The sequence below is a fragment of the Bos javanicus genome, chromosome 22 (genome assembly GCF_032452875.1).
Source record: "Bos javanicus breed banteng chromosome 22, ARS-OSU_banteng_1.0, whole genome shotgun sequence".
Classification (NCBI taxonomy): domain Eukaryota; kingdom Metazoa; phylum Chordata; class Mammalia; order Artiodactyla; family Bovidae; genus Bos; species Bos javanicus.
The window spans coordinates 46,452,623-46,472,089 of record NC_083889.1 but is presented as its reverse complement, the minus strand read 5'-3'; the positions used below and the strand labels follow the sequence as shown (position 1 = coordinate 46,472,089).

Here is a 19,467-nt window from a genome sequence, read left to right as displayed (position 1 = left end):
TAAGAATAAGAAAATTAAATATTTTTCTTTTATTTATATCTTCTGTAAAACAGTCTTTTCTTTATGTAGATCAGGGTTTCTGATGTATATAGTTTCCCTCCCTTTAAAGGGCTTTTAACATTTTTTGCAAGGCAGGTCTGTTTGCAGAAAATTTCTTGAATTTTTATTTGTCTGAAGAGGTCTTTATTTATTTTTCAGTTTTGAAGAATAATTTTGCTGGACACAAAATTCTAGGTTGGTAGGTCTTTCTTCAAATGCTATTTCATGTCACTCTCTTCTTGCTTTTCTGCTTTCTGAACAGAAGTGTTGATGTAATCCTTGTCTTTGTTCCTCCGTAGGTACGGCTTTCCCCTCTTTCTGGCTTTCTTTAGTATTTCTTTTCTTGGTTTTTGTAGTTTGGATATGACATGTCCAGGTATAGTATTTTTGTTGTTGTTGTTGTTGTTTGTTTTTAATATTCATATGCTTGATGTTTCCTGGACTTCTTGGATTGGGTTTGTTGTTTGTCATTAATTTTAGAAATATTACTTCAAATAGTTCTTCTGTTCTTTTTTTCTCTTTCTCCTCCTCTGGTATTCCCATTACACATCTGTTATACTTTTTGTAATTGTTCCATGGTTTTTGAAGATTCTGTTATTTTTTTCCTTTTTTTTTTTCTTTGCTTTTCAGTTTGAGAAGTTTCTACTGATATAGCTTCAGGCTCACTGAATTATTTCCTCAGCTGTGTCTCAGCTGGAAGTGAGCCATCAGTGTTCTTCATTTCTGTTATGTGTTTTTGATTTCTAGCATTTCATTCTGATAGTTCGTTAGAATATTTGTCTCTCTACTTATCTATCTCTTCTTACCTGTTTTCTACTTTTTCCAGTAGTTCCCTTAGCATATTAATTACATTTGTTTTAAATTGCTGATCTGATAGTTATGACCACACCTGCCATCCACCATCTTGCAATACTGTGCAGCAGATAAGTGCCCAGTTTTTGGAAATAGACTGTCTGTATTTTAATTCTCTTTCTGCTTCTCAGTGGTGTAATTTTTGACAACATACAGAAATTCTCTCTACCTCAATTTCTTCACTTGTGAATTGAAAATACTCTTAAAACCTAGTTCTTAAAGTTGTTAGAAGTGAATAAGTTAACAAATGAGAAGCACTTAGAATAGGAAATATGCTGCTGCTGCTGCTGCTAAGTTGCTTCAGTCATGTCTGACTCTGTGCGACCCCATAGACCGCAGCCCACCAGGCTCCTCTGTCCCTGGGATTCTCCAGGCAAGAACACTGGAGTGGGTTGCCATTTCCTTCTCCAATGCATGAAAGTGAAAAGTGAAAGTGAAATCACTCAGTCGTGTCCGACTCAGCGACCCCACGGACTGCAGCCTACCAGGCTCCTCCTTCCATGGGATTTTCCAGGCAAGAGTACCAGAGTGGGATGCCATTGCCTTCTCCAAGCAAATATGACTATCTAACATATTATATATTTACTTAATTTTTGTTGTTTTCCAGTCTCCTTCTACTTAAAGTTCGGGTTATTAAGGGCAGAGTCAGTCTTCAAACTTTAAAGAATTGAAATGTTTTTGTGCAGTTTTCTCTATATTTATATAAGGAAGTACTGAGAAGCTTCTTAAATTTGTTTTTCAAAAGTACTTAATGACACTGGGAAATATTTATCTAGTGCTACCATATTACACTAGTGCAGAAAGAGCCATAGATGGTGTGAAAGGCTTAAAGAGATTATGTGACTAGAGTTAAGATTCACAAGTGTAGGGGATGGCCCACCCAGGTCAGCCATACTCAGGTCTGAGTTCACAGCCTTCTCCTCTAAGCCACATGTTGTGTGTTTTTTTTTTTTTTTACTTTCTCTTTCAGTATGAATACTTCAATGCCGTGCTAATAAATGAAAGGGACAAAGATGGGAACTTTTTGGAGCTGGGGAAGGAATTCATCTTAGCCCCAAATGACCATTTTAATAATCTGCCTGTGAACATCAGTCTGAGTGACGTCCAAGTGCCAACGAACATGTACAACAAAGGTAAGACTTACTGCTGCTGGTCTTTTAAGAGGGTGATGAGGGGAGGGTGTGAGGGGCAGGGGTGGCTGGTTTGGGATAGTGTGCTTTTTTGAAAAATGCGGTTATAAGCCCAGTGTTTCAAGCATTGGCAGTATAGGTGAAGTGTGTGCCTCTTCTGCTTGGAGACTGTAGGCTTGCTTTCTGGTTCGTGTTGCATTAGGCCCTCTTAACTTGTAGTCCATAGATTGGCAAACTTTTCTTTAAAGGGCCAGATAATTAATAATTACTTAGACTTTGCAGGCCATAAAGCCTTTGTTGCAACTACTCAGCTCTGCTGTTTTGGCACAAAAGCAACCATAGGTAATATGTAAATCAGTAGATAATATATAAATTGACTGTGTTCTCAGAAAACATTTAAGCTACAAAACCAGTTAGCTACACTGGACCTGCGGTTTCTAGTGTACAGACCTTTTCTCTTCTTCCTCCCTTCCTTATGATGATTTTGAGGGTCTGGAGCTCCTGGTATTGCCATGGAGTTAGTTGTGGTTTGCCTGCAATGCTGGACACCCCCGGTTCCATTCCTGTGTCGGGAAGATCCCCTGGAGAAGGGATAGGCTACCCACTCCAGTATTCTTAGGCGTCCCTGGTGACTCAGTTGGTAAAGAATCCACCCGCAATGCAGGAGACCTGGGTTCGATCCCTGGGTTGGGAAGATCCCCTGGAGAAGGGAATGGCTATCCACTCCGGTATTCTGGCCTGGAGAGTTCCGTGGACTGTATAGTCTATGGGTACACAAAGAATTGGACATGACTGAGTGACTTTCACTTAGAGTACAAAGCAGAATGAATCCTAATGAACCTCCATGTTTCCAGGCCTGTGTTCCTCAAATCCAGTTTTTTCATAGATTCTAGAGTTCTTTTCCCCAAATTCCCATATGCCCCTTTGAATTGGGATAATAGTAGCCAAGGATTGGGCTTTGGCAACAGATGACCGCTGGTTAGACTTTGAGTTCCACTTCTTACTGGCTGTGACCTTGAAAGGCTGAGACCACTTCCTTTCTTTAGACCTTAGTTTCCTTGTATCTAGGATATGGATAATAACTGTGTCTACATCATGGGGTGTTGTAGGGATGAAACGCATGATGTGTCCAAAGGGGTTAACTGAGGATATCACCCTCCTCATCTTCACCATTACTGAGCAGGAGTTTGCTCTGCTTTGTCATACCAAGGAGGAGCCTAAGCAAAGAACTGTATTCCCCCCAAAATAAATCAGGAAGCCATGGCATTTTTAAAGTAAAAATCGACTGTGTTATGTCCCATTGATATTTCAGAAATATTGGGATCTGGTTTCAGTATCTCAGGAATGCAGTGTGAAGAGAAGGCTTGGATCCTGCTCTTTCTCTTGCTGGCTCTATAATCCTCAGCAAGCAACTTTGCCTCCCTGAGGCTCAGTTTCCCTCTTTGTAAAATAGGGATAAGGGTACTGCCTCCTTTGGGGGGTTATTGTGAGAATATGAAATGATGCCTAAGCAGTCTCAGCTCAGCTGTTGCTCATAGAAAGTGCCTATTGCATCTTAGTTGTCATCATTATTATTGGGAAATAACATGAATATACATTTCTAAATTGTTTTAGGTTATTGTTTAAAGAATGTGGTCAGTGATTAAAGAACTTCCCACTCAGCATCTCTGAAGCATTCTTCTCATGCCTGTCGTTTGAGGTTCGATATCTAATATCTCCCTTTCCTAGTTGACCTGTTATCCATCCTTGATGTTCTGTGAGGCAATAACCTATCCATTAATTTTTTAAATTATTTATTTGTTTACTTATTATTATTTTTGGTTGCTCTGAGTCTTTGTTGCTATGCATGGGCTTTCTGTAGTTGCAGAGAGCAGGGCTTACTCTTTGTTGCAGTGCATGGGCTTCTCATTGTGGTGGCTTCTTTTGTTGAGGAACATAGGCTCTAGGGTGCATGGGCTTCAGTAGTTGTGGCACAGGGGCTCAGTAGGTGTGGTTCGTGGGTTTAGTTTCTCCATGGCATGTGGAATCCTCCCAGACCAGGGATCTAACCCTATCCCTTGCACTGGCAGGCAAATTCTTATCCACTGTGACACCAGGGAAGTCCCATTAATTATTCTGATGGTTAATGGAGCCTCTGTGGTGAACCAGGTGCAGCCCCTTCCTTGAGAAGTTCACAGTGAACTTAGGGACCAGACGGGTAAAGAGATCATAGGATACTGTGTGTCATCTGCTGGCCACAGTTACTAAAAGCCCAAGACAGTGGGAGCTCTGAAGAGGGGGCCTGACCATTTGCTCCTGTGAGCAGCCACAAATTTGTCTTCATTATCTCTTATAGAAAATGATGTCAGTCCAAGTAGCCTTCAGTGGGCTGTGGATTGAACTGTATCCTGTGACCTAATCTTCACTTTGGACTCTTCCTCAGAGAGCAAATTCCTAAGAATGCAAGCCTTAGAGAATTGAGCTTAGCTTTGTTAGGTGGAGTTTAATCCTTCAGAGGCATCCTGCCAGCTGAGAAGGAAACTACCTTTTGTACAGTGAGGCTGTAAGGGAACCATCCTGTCAGCATTAAATGCATTCTCAATGGAAGAGGAAAAGTTCAGATTTTGCAGAGCAATTCCAGACGTAGAACAGCTCAGAATGATCTTTTAAAATACGGCAGCTGCTTGAAGGTTGCTTGAACTATTAGCACCATTATAGATATTTAATTGCACCTTGAGCCTTAAAGGTATAACTGTACCTTTCCATGGTGACAGCACATCAGGGACTAGCGCTGTCATTGATCACACAGACCGCAGGGCTTGCTAGGCAGAATCCAAATAGACAGTCAGATTCTTGAGTCATGGAGGTATATAATTTTGTTTAAAATCATCCTCAGCAGCCCTTATGGTGTCTGCCTACCACCAGCATTCAGATTCAGTGGTCCCCCAGCTAGGCTGTGGGTCATAGACTAAAGTTCCCTGTGTCTTGTTTCCACCAGGCAGTGAGTAAGCTGCCCAAGAAACAGAAGAGGAGACTTCGGGAAAATTCCTGCCTCATTGTACCTAATTCAAACCAGCCCCAAAGTCTTTTTTCTTTTCATGTTGCAGAGATGTATTTCATGTTTAGAGTGCCCTCCAGCTCAGATCTAGTTATTGATGACATGTACAAAAAACACATGCTCAAAGCTTGGTCACTAGCTGAGAAGTTCTTGGGTTAGAAATCTTGCCCCACTGAAGGAAACCAGTACAGGGGGCCATGCTCTCCTGGCAGCCTGAACCCCCATGTGCATGGAGCAGAGTGGTTCAATACTTGCGTATGCACTGCTGTATGCTGTGTTCCTGGGCATAACTTCTAGGCGTAGATGAAACTTGCTGGTGAAATCCACCTCTTTTCTGTGGTCGGCCTTCTTTTTGCCTCTGGGGCTGGGCCTTTTGCGACCAGGCTGTTCAGCCAGGCCACTGTTCACCTCTGTGCTGGAGGTGCCTTTCTCGAAGGCACTGATAGAAAGTGCAGGTTCAAAGCTGCTGACATGACAGTAAACTGACCTACAAGCCACGAGAATTCAAAGAGCCATATTCCTGAAGTATTTAGAAATGTGCAGCAGCTTCTTCCTGAAACTTCTTCAGCCGATGTTTGCTGAATGGCTCCTCTGGCATCTCCAGCCTACTAGTCTTGCTATACCTGTCAAGACATCTTTGGAGACTAGCTGCCCTTGCCTTTCAAAGCCATGAAGAACTCCATATCCTCTATGAGTAAAGCAGGGTGCAGGATGCTTCTGTGAGAACTGAGGATAATCTGACAGTGGATTCAGATAAAGCTGAACTCTTGTAAGTAATTTTTAGGCTGAAATGGTATAAAATTTACACAAGCACATATGTAGGTACGTGTACACATACGTACCTATTACATAATATATACGTGTGTGTGTATCTGGGTATGTGTGTTTTTATATGTGTATTTGAAAGAAATATGCTCTGCTGGTAACCTACCCCTTCATCCCTGTTGAGGTCCTTTAATGGACTGGAACCTGGTGGTCTGGAGTGGACCGATAAGAAAGTAAAGGAGAGAGAAAGAGGCTGATATTCCTTGGTTTACACAGAAAGCCAATAAAGCCCCTGACATGGGACTTGCTCTGTTCACGGAGGCCTCAGGTGCCCTCTCGATGGGGTGAAGATGCAGAGCGCCTTCTCTAGAGGGTCTTAGAAGCCCGGGCAGGAAAGTGAACTCAGAGAGCCTCTGTGCTCCAGGGGATCAGCCTGAAAGAGAGAGAGAGCGAGAAAGAAAGAAAGAAAGACAAGGGGACCAGAGCTCTGATGGAACAAAGGTGTTTTAATGAACATGGTGTGGGCATATATACTGTCTTACAAGGTAGTTATTCTCAGCAAAGATAAAGATTAAAATTCCAGACTTACAAAACATAGGCGATCCATATTAAAGAGAGAGAGAGTTGTAAACAATCACTTATACCATATGGTTCACAAGAAGGAAGAGGGTACTTATCACCATATAGAAACACTAATGAAGGAAATGCCTGGATTCCTCAGTCCCCTGGAGAGGCTTGCCTCTCCTCTTAATTCCTGAATATTCAGGAATTAATAAGGAACAGAGAATTCCTGACAGATCCAAACAGCACACAGGAAGCCTCCTGTTAAATGCTTCCTGACATATCCCCACCTCTCACCTCTGTCTACCCACTTGAGAAGCCCATTTATTTATTGAGTGTGCCTTTCTCTTTCCTCCATTATATCTTATTATTCACTCCATTTCTATTATCCCCGCCTCCTCCTTTATTGCTTTTCCAAATGCTTGTTCTTCAGAATCAGCTCAGTATAAACTCTTTAATTCCTTCACTCTTTTGTAGGTGACTTTGGTCCTTTGTTCCAGAAGTAAGTTCCACACGTTGTTTTCCTTCCGCATGTGGACTTCTCTGAGGGCAGGGGCCTTACTGATTTGGCCTGCCTGGTGCCCTCCCTTGCCCTGAGCACTGTGCTCTCTACATGGTGGAGTTTCCTCAATGGGCGAGGGAGGGAATGCCCCCGAGGCTGCCATGTTCTCATGGCATCTGCCAGCAGCAGAGACATACGCTGGCTAACTTACATGGAAAATATACTATTTGAAAGGACATTGGGTGTCTCCCAGACTCTCCCAGAAGGCTACAGAATACAGTTTTAGACAGTGGTTGTGTGAGAGGACAGCCAGGGGCCAGAGCCACACCCAGAGGCAGCCTGGTGAGGACCACCTGCCACCATGGCTGACCCCATGTGTCTGTGACTGCATAAAATGGCTGTGTCTCATTTTCCACATTGAGAAACCAGTGGTGATAATCTCAGTGACCTTCTTAGGGGTTTGTGGTGATGATTTAACATTTAGAAGGCCACCCAGTACCTGAGCTTAGGCAAGTTTCTTTTTTCCTCCAGTCCTCAGCATCCTTAGGCATAACAGTACTGAGCTGATAGAATTATCATGTATGAGGTAAGAATAATGCTTGTGTAGGTTGGGGTGCAGTGGCTAGCCCACTGACCTTGTCTCTTGTCACCTGCTGGAGGGGAAATAAGACCCATGTCATGGTGTCACAGTCCAATAGCACAGGAAGAGAGTCTGTATCTGATGAAGGCCAGTGCTTTCTACTGTGATTATCACTACATTAGCTTGTTTGATTCTTGTAAGCAGTGATGATTAACAAAGGAAGGATTTGAACTAAGAGGGAGTAACAAAAGGTTACATGTTCCCCAGCTGGTAGAGGCAGGATCAGAACCCAGCATTTTCATTAACTGTCCTTTCTGGACTACACACCACCCCAGTGTCTAGGCTGAAGGTCTGTGAGCCATTTCTCTCAAGGTTGTCTATAAAGGGAAAAGGCAATACTCTAGCTCCCAAATATTTTTATTTTATTTATTTATTTTTTAAATATAAATTTATTTATTTTAATTGGATGCTAATTACTTTACAATATTGTATTGGTTTTGCCATACATCAACCTGAATCTGCCACAGGTGTACACGTGTTCCCCATCCTGAACCACCCTCCCACCTCCCTCCCTGTACCATCCCTCTGGGTCATCCCAGTGCACCAGCCCCAAGCATCCTGTATCCTGCATTGAACCTGGACTGGCGATTCGTTTCATATATGATATTATACATGTTTCAATGCCATTCTCCCAAATCATCCCACCCTAATATTTTTATTTTAATATTGGTTGAAATAGTGGTTGAAATCCAAAAACTAGAAATAGGTCAAAGTTCAGTTCAGTTCAGTTCAGTCACTCAGTTGTGTCCAACTGTTTTCAGCCCCATGGACTGTAGCACACCAGGCTTTCCTGTCCATCACCAACTCCAGGAGCTTGCTCAAACTCATATCCATTGAGTCAGTGATGCCATCAACCATCTCATCATCTGTCATCCCCGTCTCCTCCTGCCTTCAATCTTTCCCAGCATCAGGGTCTTTTCCAGTAAGTCAGTTTTTCCTATCAGGTGGCCAAAGCATTGGAGCTTCAGCTTCAGCATCAGTCCTTCCAATGAATATTCAGGATTGATTTTCTTTAGCATTGACCGGTTTGATCTCCTTGTCATCCAAGGGACTCTCAAGAGTCTTCTCCAACACCACAATTTAAAAGCATCAATTCTTCGGTGCTCAGCTTTCTTTATGGTCCAACTCTCACATCCATACATGACTACTGGAAAAACCATAGCTTTGATTAGACAGACCTTGTTTGGTAAAGTAATGTCTCTGCTTCTTAATATACTCTCTAGGTTGGTCATAACTTTTCTTCTAAGGAGCAAGCATCTTTTAATTCTATGGCTGCAGTCACCATCTGCAGTGATTTTGGAGCCCAAGAAAATAAAGTCTCTCACTCTTTCCATTTTTTTCCCATCTATTTCCCATGAAGTGATGGGACCAGATGCCATGGTCTTTGTTTTTTGAATATTGAGCTTTAAGCCAGCTTTTTCACTCTCCTCTTTCACTTTCATCAAGAGGCTCTTTAGTTCTTCACTTTCTGCCATAAGGATGGTGTCATCTGCCTACCTGAGGTTATTGATATTTCTCCCAGCAATCTTGATTCTGGCTTGTGGTTCATCCAGCCCTGGATTTCTCATATTGTACTCTGTATATAAGTTGAATAAGCAGGGTGACAGTATACAACCTTGACATACTCCTTTCCCAATTTGGAACCAGTCCATTGTTCCATGTTTGGCTCTAACTGTTGCTTCTTGACCTGCATACAGATTTCTCAGGCGGCAGGTAAGGTGGTCTGGCATTCCCATCTCTTGAAGCATTTGCCACAGTTTGTTGTGATCCACACAGTCAAAGGCTTTGGCATAGTTAATAAATCAGAAGTAGATGTTCTCCTGGAATTTTCTTGCTTTTTCTATGATCCAACAGACGTTGGCAATTTGATCTCTGGTTCCTCTGCCTTTTCTAAATCCAACTTGAACATCTGGAAGTTCGCGGTTCATGTACTGTTGAATCCTCGCTTGGAGAATTTTCAGCATTACTTTGCTAGCGTGAGAGTTGAGTGCAATTGTGCAGTAGTTTGAACATTCTTTGGCATTGGAATGAAAACTGACTTTTTCCAGTCCTATGGCCACTGCTGAGTTTTCCAAATTTCCTGATATACTGAGTGTAGCACTTTAGCAGCAGCATCTTTAGGATTTGAAATAGCTCAACTGAAATTCCATCACCTTCATTAGGATTTTTTCATAGTGATGCTTCCTAAGGCCCACTTGACTTCAGACTCCAGTATGTGTGACTCTAGGTAAGTGATTACACCATCGTGGTTATGTGGTCATTAAGATCTTTTTTGTATAGTTCTTCTGTGTCTTGTCACCTTTTCTTAACGTTGGCTTCTGTTAGGTCCATAGTGTTTCTGTCCTTTACTGTGCCCATCTCTGTGTGAAATATGCCCTGGTAGCTCTAATTTTCTTGAAGAGATCTCTAGTCTTTCACATTCTGTTGTTTTCCTCTATTTCTTTGCATTGATCACTGAGGAAGGCTTTCTTATCTCTCCTTGCTATTCTTTGGAACTCAGATTCAGATCTTTGCTTTTCTCCTTTGCCTTTAATTTCTCCTCTTTTCTCAGGTATTTGTGAGGCCTCCTCAGACAGCCATTCTGCCTTTCTGCATTTCTTTTTCTTGGGGATGGTCTTGATCTCTGCCTCCCATGCCATGTCACAAACCTCCGTCCATGGTTCTTCAGGCACTCTGTCTGTCAAATCTAATCCATGGAATCCATTTCTCACTTCTACTGTACGATCATAAGAGATTTGATTTAGGATTTGATTTAGACCTGAATGGTCTAAAATCAGGATTTTCCCTGATTTCTTCAATTTAAGCCTGAATTTAGCTATAAGGAGTTCATGATCTGAGCCACAGTCAGCTCCCAGTTTTGTTTTTGCTGACTGTATAGTGCTTCTCCATCTTGGCTGCAAAGAATATAATCAATCTAATTTCAGTATTGACTATCTGGTGATGTCCAGTGTAGAGTCATATCTTGTGTTGTTGGAATGGGGTGTTTGCTATGACCAGTGTGTTCTCTTGGCAAAACTTTGTTAGCCTTTGCCCTGATTCATTTTGTACTCCAAGAAAAAGGCAATACTTTGGCTTCCAAATATTTTTATTTTAAAGTGATTGAGATCCAAAAACTGGAAATAGGCCAAATTTTGATCATAAATGTCTGCTTGTATCTTTTCATGTGTTTGCTAAAGAACATGATTGGGCAGTTACCATGATTCTGTGTTTTTTAAAGGGTTTTCTCCTTTTTTATTGGATTTCCCTGATGACTCAGATAGTAAAGAATCTGTCTGCAATGCAGTAGACATGGGTTCGATCCCTGGGTCAAGAAGATCCCCTTGAGAAGGGAATGGCTACCCACTCCAGTATTCTTGCCTGGAGAAGTCCATGGACAGAGGAGCCTGAGGGCTACAGTCCGTGGGATTGCAAAGAGTCGGCCACAACTGAGCGACTTACACTTTCATTTTATTCTTACATTTTCTTATTCCATTTTGCTTTCTGGCCCCCTCCTCCCCATACTGTGGTGTAATCATGATGCTATCAAGACAGGGGAAAGACATGATAAAAGTGGAAGAAAGAGGTGATGGCTTAGAAATGCGCCCATAGATAACATCATACACCAAAGATTGTATAATGTGGCTGGGGGTGAGAGGGGAGGGAAAGAATCCTCTAGCATGTCAGTGTTTTACACTCAAGCAGAAAAGAGGCAAAGATGGTAACATTTTTTTCCCAGCAATTTTAGGTTTAATATAGGAAAAATGCAAATTTTAGAAGTTCAGTTCAGTTCAGTTCAGTCGCTCAGTCGTATCCGACTCTGCGACCCCATGAATCGCAGCAGGCCAGGCCTCCCTGTCCATCACCATCTCCCGGAGTTCACTCAGACTCACGTCCATTGAGTCGGTGATGCCATCCAGCCATCTCATCCTCTGTCGTCCCCTTCTCCTCCTGCCCCCAATCCCTCCCAGCATCAGAGTCTTTTCCAATGAGTCAGCTCTTCGCATGAGGTGGCCAAAGTACTGGAGCTTCAGCTTTAGCATCATTCCTTCCAAAGAACACCCAGGGCTGATCTCCTTTAAACTTTGGTATCATTTTACCACCTTGGCCTCATTTTCTTCCCTCTGCATCCCAGTGAGGGAGGTTAGATGATTTTCTCATCTCCCTTTTTCAGATGAAGAAACTAAAGGTCAGGGAGGCCAAGCCCCATAGATAGGAAGATCCATGCCAAGGTGGACCTGGATTTTCTGATGAGGAGTTCACCTTACTTGGCTTCCTCTCTGAGTATGAGCTCTAAGAGGATGGGAACTTATTCTCACAGGTTTCTGGGACTCAGTTACTTCTGAGTCACCTTGGGATCTGGGAACTTTTGCCCAGGCTGAGAGGCTCCAATCCTGGACCCATCACCAGCCTTCCTTCTGAAGCTCGGATTCTTCCTGGGCCCTGCTCCCTGTAATGAGAACCCAGACCCTTCCCTGGCCAGGCTTCCTCTTCTCTCCATAATACCCAGTATCATGTTCCAGTGAGCTAAGGTCCCCACGTGAGCTGGGGAGAGGTGCTGACTCACCTAGTATTTGCATATCAGCCCTGCATATCCTTGATGCGAGAAATACAAAGGTTCTGGCCATCTTCTTGGGTCAGAAAGTGGGACATAGCAGGGAGGAGAGGCAGAATATTGCCTGTAAGTATTTGCTCATCTACTCATTCATTCTTTTCTTATTTCATTCATTGATCAAATGTTGACTGTGCTGAGCTCTAGAGATATGTCCACAACATATCTTGACAAACTTGGACCCTGCTCCTTGAGCAAAGGGGAGAAATGGATACTGAACAAGTCATGATCAGGTAAATTCAAGGCAGGATATGATACTCAGTGACTTGTAGCAGGGGCTGGGCCTGGGCCTGCAGCTTCAAGAAGGGCCTCCCTGAGAAGAGGTAGAGAGGAAGGAATTAGGCAGGCAGGGCATGGTTGGGAGGGAAGCGTGTCCAGCATAAGAAGTAAACAGTGAGCAGGTGTTGGCAGGGGCAAGGGGGGCAGCGAGTTGGGGGACTGGACACTAACAGTGAGAAAGTGTGGTGTCTTTTGGGTTTGTTGTGGGGAATAGTCAGAAACATTAGGCTATGGGGTCTGAAAGGGCTGGCTAGGTGGTGAGAGGCTGTGAAAGTCATCAGAAGCTTGTGGAAACTGGGACAGGTAAACTATGGTTGAGAGCTTTTCTGGGAAGAGGTCTGTGGAGGAATACTAGGCTCAGACACTGAAGGAGAGGGAATAAAGGCGAGGAGGAGGAGTTCAGGGCCTGGTTCGGAGAAGGCCTAAGGGAGAGGAATGGTGTGCAGCCCAGAATGGATGGTGAAGATGCAAGCCCTCGGGTCTGAGGCCCCAGAGAATGAGCCTCCAGCAAGACCATCAGCTCCACCAGGGCAGAGACCTTCTCAGTATTCTCTGGTGACTTTCCAGCCCCAGCATGGTACCTTTCACCTAGTAGGTTCTCAATAAATACTTATTTCCAGGTAAGCAAATGAATGAAGGGAGCAATTTAGAAAAACTTCTCACTTAGTTCTTGCACAGATGAAGAAAAGATGCTGGAAATAGCTCTCAGTCTCGATTCCCTTTCCTCCACTGGTGATGGAGAGCCTGGGAGAGAATCGTTGGCTGGCAGAGGTGGGGTGAGGTGTGAATGGCAGGACGGGGCTCTCCTTGTCTAGACATCCCAAGCGATTGCCCAGTGAGGCCATCATGGACTGTAAGCTCCCCTGTATGGGGGGCCTGGCCCCTGAAAATGAACACAGGTCCAGGAAAAGGGAGACTTATAACTGTCACTGCAGAGCTTGAGAAACCAGCTAGTCTGTTACAATCCAGCAGGTTCTTCTGAAAAGCCCAGGGAAGGGGAAGGTCTCGCCCAGTGGACATGAGTCCAGGGCTGCCATAGGGATGAGCAGGATTGCTGGGTTTGCATTTGTCAGATGTCTCAACCTATTTTTCAGATGTTGGGTTTGATAAAATGCAAAATGCATTTTGCCAAGCACTTTCCCCCTTAATTACATGTGTATATTTTAAGGGAAATTTAATCCATATGTTTCTGATTCGTTTACACGGAAATCATTAAGATGTTTTCTAGGAGAAATTTGATGTGCAAGAAGGCTTATGAACCTTTTTAAAGCCTATGTTTAAAATTTCTTTCTTTTTTGTTTCTTTTCCCTTTGCTTGTGTGTGTGTGTGAGAGAGAGGGAGGGAGAGGGAGGGAGAGAGAAAGAGGGAAAGTGACTCCAGGCTGTCAGAAACAAATATGGACTCCTAAATTGTTTGTTTTCTCCTTGGAATTCAGAGCTGAACATTGGGAGTAGGCTAGACTCCTGCTTTTACATCTGTTTCCAGCACTAACTGTATGCGATGGTCCTGTGGCCATAAGAGTCATGATGAAAAGATCAGACATACACTACACACACTGCTTCATTCGCAAGAAGGACATCACGTGGCCTTTTGGTATCTGCAGTCCCCTGCAGGCCAAATGAATGTCCCCAACCCTGTGTCATCAGTGCAAGCATGACAAGAGTGTTTGGCCAGATACACAGAAGATAATGCTACTGAAGTAACCCCACAGTTGTCATTCAAAAGTATTCATTGTTTTTCTCTTCTGGTTTGGAAATTATATTTTTATGTCACAGAGTAACTATCTCTGTATTAAAATTCACCATTTGGGTGGTGGTTGAGTTCAGGTTCTTTTGGCAGTTTCTTCACAGTTCTGACTATGTGTGTGTGTACATAGCACAAACAGGTCTGTGAAGATGTGTACATGTGTACACGTAGGTGGAGTCTCTCTAATCCCTATCATCTCAGAGGTGGTGTTAGTGAAAGAAGGATGTCCTTTAGCTCACTGTGCCCTCTCTTTAGGCTTATGTTCCACACAGGTGTTGCACTTGTTGAATGAATAAATGAATGAATGGAGTGAATGAGCTGATTACTTATTGAGAGGCATGTTCTGCACTAAGCGTTTTAGCTGTAGTATCTCACCACTACTCAATGTGTTGCAGTCAGCAAGTAAGGATTGCCATCCTTCAGAACCTCCTGTGAGACAATTCCAAAACCAATCTCCCACACTCCGTTCTAGAGTCAGGTCTAGCATGTTAAATGGGGTGAAACTCAAATGTATGACTATTGGTGCTGGTGGATGGTTTCCTGCAAAGCAAATGAGAAGGAGTTTATACCCCCCAACTAAGACTCTCTGAAACACTTTCCTGTCCCTTTGGTTCCCTTTCACCCTGGTACTGACCTGTATAGTCCCCATCATCCCTTTCCTGGTTTGTCTCCAGGCTTTTTCCAGAACCCTCAAGGAGGCGCTGGAGTGTGGCAGGCTTGGACTTGCTTCGAACTTCTGTGAGTGCCTGTTCAGTGGACTGGGAAAAAGCATTTCATGCTCTGAGTGTCTCCCCATCTGTAAGGTGTGAACAGTCTTCTTGGGCATTAGAGGAGATAATGGTATGGGCACAGCACAGTGCCCGGACCTTGGGACACTTGATTGGTACACACTGACTTCTTACTCCAAACTATCTCCAACTCCCTGCTCCCGGAGGGAGAGGACTGGAATTTCCATGAGGCTCTGCCCAAGCCAGGCACACACATGCCCTTCCCTTCAGCAGTGTTTGTAGGAAGAAATGCAAACATTCACAAACAGATGCTGGTTCCTGCCCTCTTTCACTGGCCTTCCTTTTCTTCCTCCTCTGGTTCATGAGACCAGGACTTGACTTCTTGAATGCCTACCCCTGGGCCGTGCCATTATGATGGTGTGATCACTTACCTAGAACCAGACATCCTGGAGTTTGAAGTTAAATGGGCATTAGGAAGCATCACTATGAACAAAGCTAGTGGAGGTGATGACATTCCAGCTGAGCTACTTCTAATGCTAAAAGTTGATGCTGTGAAAGTGCTACACTCAATATGCCAGCAAATTTGGAAAACTCAGCAGTGGCCACAGGACTGGAAAAGGTCAGTTTTCATTCCAATCCCAAAGAAAAACAATGCCAAAGCGTGTTCAAACTACTGCACAATTGCACTCATCTGACACGCTAGCGAAGTAATGCTGAAAATTCTCCCAAAGCAATTTATAGATTCAATGCAATCCCTATCAAGCTACCAACGGTATTCTTCACAGAGCTAGAACAAATAATTTCATAATTTGTATGGAAATACAAAAAACCTCGAACAGCCAAAGCTATCTTGAGAAAGAAGAATGGAACTGGAAGAATCAACCTACCTGACTTCAGGCTCTACTACAAAGCCACAGTCATCAAGACAGTATGGTACTGGCACAAAGACAGAAATATAGATCAATGGAACAAAATAGAAAGCCCAGAGATAAATCCACGCACATATGGACACCTTATCTTTGACAAAGGAGGCAAGAATATACAATGGATTAAAGACAATCTCTTTAACAAGTGGTGCTGGGAAAACTGGTCAACCACTTGCAAAAGAATGAAACTAGAACACTTTCTAATACCATACACAAAAATAAACTCAAAATGGATTAAAGATCTAAACGTAAGACCAGAAACTATAAAACTCCTAGAGGAGAACATAGGCAAAACACTCTCTGACATACATCACAGCAGGATCCTCTATGACCCACCTCCCAGAATATTGGAAACAAAAGCAAAAATAAACAAATGGGACCTAATTAACCTTAAAAGCTTCTGCACATCAAAAGAAACTATTAGCAAGATGAAAAGACAGCCTTCAGAATGGGAGAAAATAATAGCAAATGAAGCAACTGACAAACAACTAATCTCAAAAACATACAAGCAACTCCTACAGCTCAACTCCAGAAAAATAAATGACCCAATCAAAAAATGGGCCAAAGAACTAAATAGACATTTCTCCAAAGAAGACATACAGATGGCTAACAAACATATGAAAAGATGCTCAACATCACTCATTATTAGAGAAATGCAAATCAAAACCACTATGAGATACCATTTCACTCCAGTCAGAATGGCTGCGATCCAAAAGTCTACAAGCAATAAGTGCTGGAGAGGATGTGGAGAAAAGGGAACCCTCTTACACTGTTGGTGGGAATGCAAACTAGTACAGCCACTATGGAGAACAGTGTGGAGATTCCTTAAAAAACTGGGAATAGAACTGCCTTATGATCCAGCAATCCCACTGCTGGGCATACACACTGAGGAAACCAGAAGGGAAAGAGACACATGTACCCCAATGTTCATCACAGCACTGTTCATAATAGCCAGGACATGGAAGCAACTTAGATGTCCATCAGCAGATGAATGGATAAGAAAGCTGTGGTACATATACACAATGGAGTATTACTCAGCCATTAAAAAGAATACATTTGAATCAGTTCTACTGAAGTGGATGAAACTGGAGCCGATTATACAGAATGAAGTAAGCCAGAAAGAAAAACACCAATACAGTATACTAACACATATATATGGAATTTAGAAAGATGGTAACAATAACCCTGTATACGAGACAGCAAAAGAGACACTGATGTATAGAACAGTCTTATGGACTCTGTGGGAGAGGGAGAGGGAGGGAAGATTTGGGAGAATGGCATTGAAACACGTATACTATCATGTATGAAATGAGTCGCCAGTCCAGGTTCAATGCAGGATGCTGGATGCTTGGGGCTGGTGCACTGGGACGACCCAGAGGGATGGTATGGGGAGGGAGGAGGAAGGGGGGTTCAGGATGGGGAAAAAAAAAGAAAATTCTCCAAGCGAGGATTCAGCAGTACGTGAACCAAGAACTTCCAGATGTTTAAGCTGGATTTAGAAAAGGCAGAGGAACCAGAGATCAAATTGCCAATGTGCTTTGGATCATAGAAAAAGCAAGAGAACTCCAGGAGAACATCTACTTCTGATTTATTAACTATTCCAAAGCCTTTGACTATGTGGATCACAACAAACTGTGGCAAATGCTTCGAGAGATGGTTATACAAGGCCACCTTACCTGCTTCCTGAGAAATCTGTACACAAGTCAAGAAGCAACAGTTAGAACCAAACATGGACCAACGGACTGGTTCCAAATTGGGAAAGGAGTATGTCAAGGCTGTATATTGTTATCCCGCTTATTTAGCATACATATAGATCACATCATGTGAAATGCTGGGCTGGATGAAGCACAAGCTGGAATCAAGATTGCCAGCAGAAATATCATTAACCTCAAATATGCAGATGATACCACCCTTATGGTAGAAAGCGACAAAGAACTAAAGAGCCTCTTGAAGAGAGTGAAAAAACTGGCTTAAGACTCAACATTCAAAAAATGAAGGTCATGGCATCTGGTCCCATCACTTTATGGCAAATAGATGGGGAAACAATGGAAGGAGTGACAAACTTTATTTTCTTGGGCTCCAAAATCACTGCAGATGGTGACTGCAGCCATGAAGTTAAAAGATGCTTCCTCTTTGAAAGAAAAGCTATGACCAACCTAGACAGCATATTATAAAGCAGATATATTACTTTGCTGGTAAAGGTCTGTCTAGTCAAAGCTATAGTTTCTCCAGTAGTCATGTATGGATGTGAGAGTTGGACCATAAAGAAAGCTGAGCACTGAAGAATTGATGCTTTTGAATTGTGGTGTTGGAGAAGACTCTTGAGAGTCCCTTGGACTGCAAGGAGATGAAGCCAGTCCATCCCAAAGGAAATCAATCCTGAATATTCATTGGAAGGACTGATGCTGAAGCTGAAGCTCCAATACTTTGACTACCTGATGCAAATAACTGACTCATTGGAAAAGACCCTGATGCTGGGAAAGATTGAAGGCAGGAGTAGGGGACAACATAGGATGATATGGTTAGATGTCATCACTGACTCAATGGACATGAGTTTGAACAAGCTTTGGGAGTTGGTGATGGACCAGAAAACCTGGCGTGCTGCAGTCCGTGGGGTCACAAAGAGTGGGACACAACAGAGTGACTGAATTGAACTGAACTGGACCCTTGCCTCTCCCACGCCTGCTCTCCTCATGCAGGCTTACCCTTTCCTGACATCTTAGCTTCTTGGAGCCTGGTCTTGCCCTCTGGCCTCAGCCTTTTTCTCCAGAAGAGTCACCTGTCCTTCTCTGTCCCCTGGTGTAGTGGTTTCCTTTCCCTTGGAGAGAGGGGACTTGGAGACAGAGGCTGGGCTTTCTTTATCTCCTTTGGAACTTAGCAGAAGGAGTGGAATAGAAAAAATTCTCCACAGATGTTTCTTGAACCGAGTCCTGCTTTACTCCATGAGTACTTTAGTCCTGCTCTACTGTAGGTTATCATGAACAGATTGCTGATTTTTTTCTGGTTTTGATTTCTCAATTCTATTTCTATTTGAATTTTATTTTGGGGGATGGGGTTCCTTTCGAAGATAATAGTCTTAAATGTATGTCTAATATGATAATATTACTCTAAGGATCTTTGAGTATGTTTTTATTTTTTAGTGTCTTTTCTTTCAGAATAATAGAAATCAGGATAAAGTGAAGTCACTCACTTGTGTCCAACTCTCTGTGACCTCATGGACTATACAGTCCATTGAATTCTCCAGGTCAGAATACTGGAGTGGGTAGTCGTTCCCTTCTCCTTGGGATCTTCCAACCCAGGGATCAAACCCAGGTTTCCTGCAGAGCAGGCAGATTCTTTACCAGCTGAGCCACCAAGGAAGTGTAAGAATACTGTAGTGGGTAGCCTATACCTTCTTGTGGGGATTTTCCCAACCCATGAATGGTACCAGAGTCTCCTGCATTGCAGGCAGATTCTTTACCAGCTGAGCTACCAGGGAAGCCCATAAATGAGGCTGGAGGCTCGTAATTGTTAGAAGTTGGTTCTAGGCTTTGTTGTTGTTTGATCTCTCAGTTGTGTCCAACTGTTTGCGACCCCATGAATGGCAGCAAGCCAGGCTTCCCTATCTTTCACTCTCTCCTGAAGTTTGCTCAAACTCATGTCCATTGAGTTGGTGATGCCATCCAACCATCTCA

General features: G+C 43.1%; 1 protein-coding gene across 5 annotated transcripts in view; it reads left to right on the top strand.

Moving 5' to 3' along the window:
* CACNA2D3 (calcium voltage-gated channel auxiliary subunit alpha2delta 3) overlaps nucleotides 1-19,467 on the top strand; it is a 903,838-nt gene that overhangs the window by 398,056 nt on the left and 486,315 nt on the right. For all 5 annotated transcript variants that reach the window (XM_061396642.1, XM_061396641.1, XM_061396640.1 and 2 more), the window contains one exon: nucleotides 1,862-2,024. In XM_061396642.1, coding sequence (XP_061252626.1) covers nucleotides 1,862-2,024 — 163 coding nt within the window. The remainder of the gene's footprint in view (nucleotides 1-1,861; nucleotides 2,025-19,467) is intronic.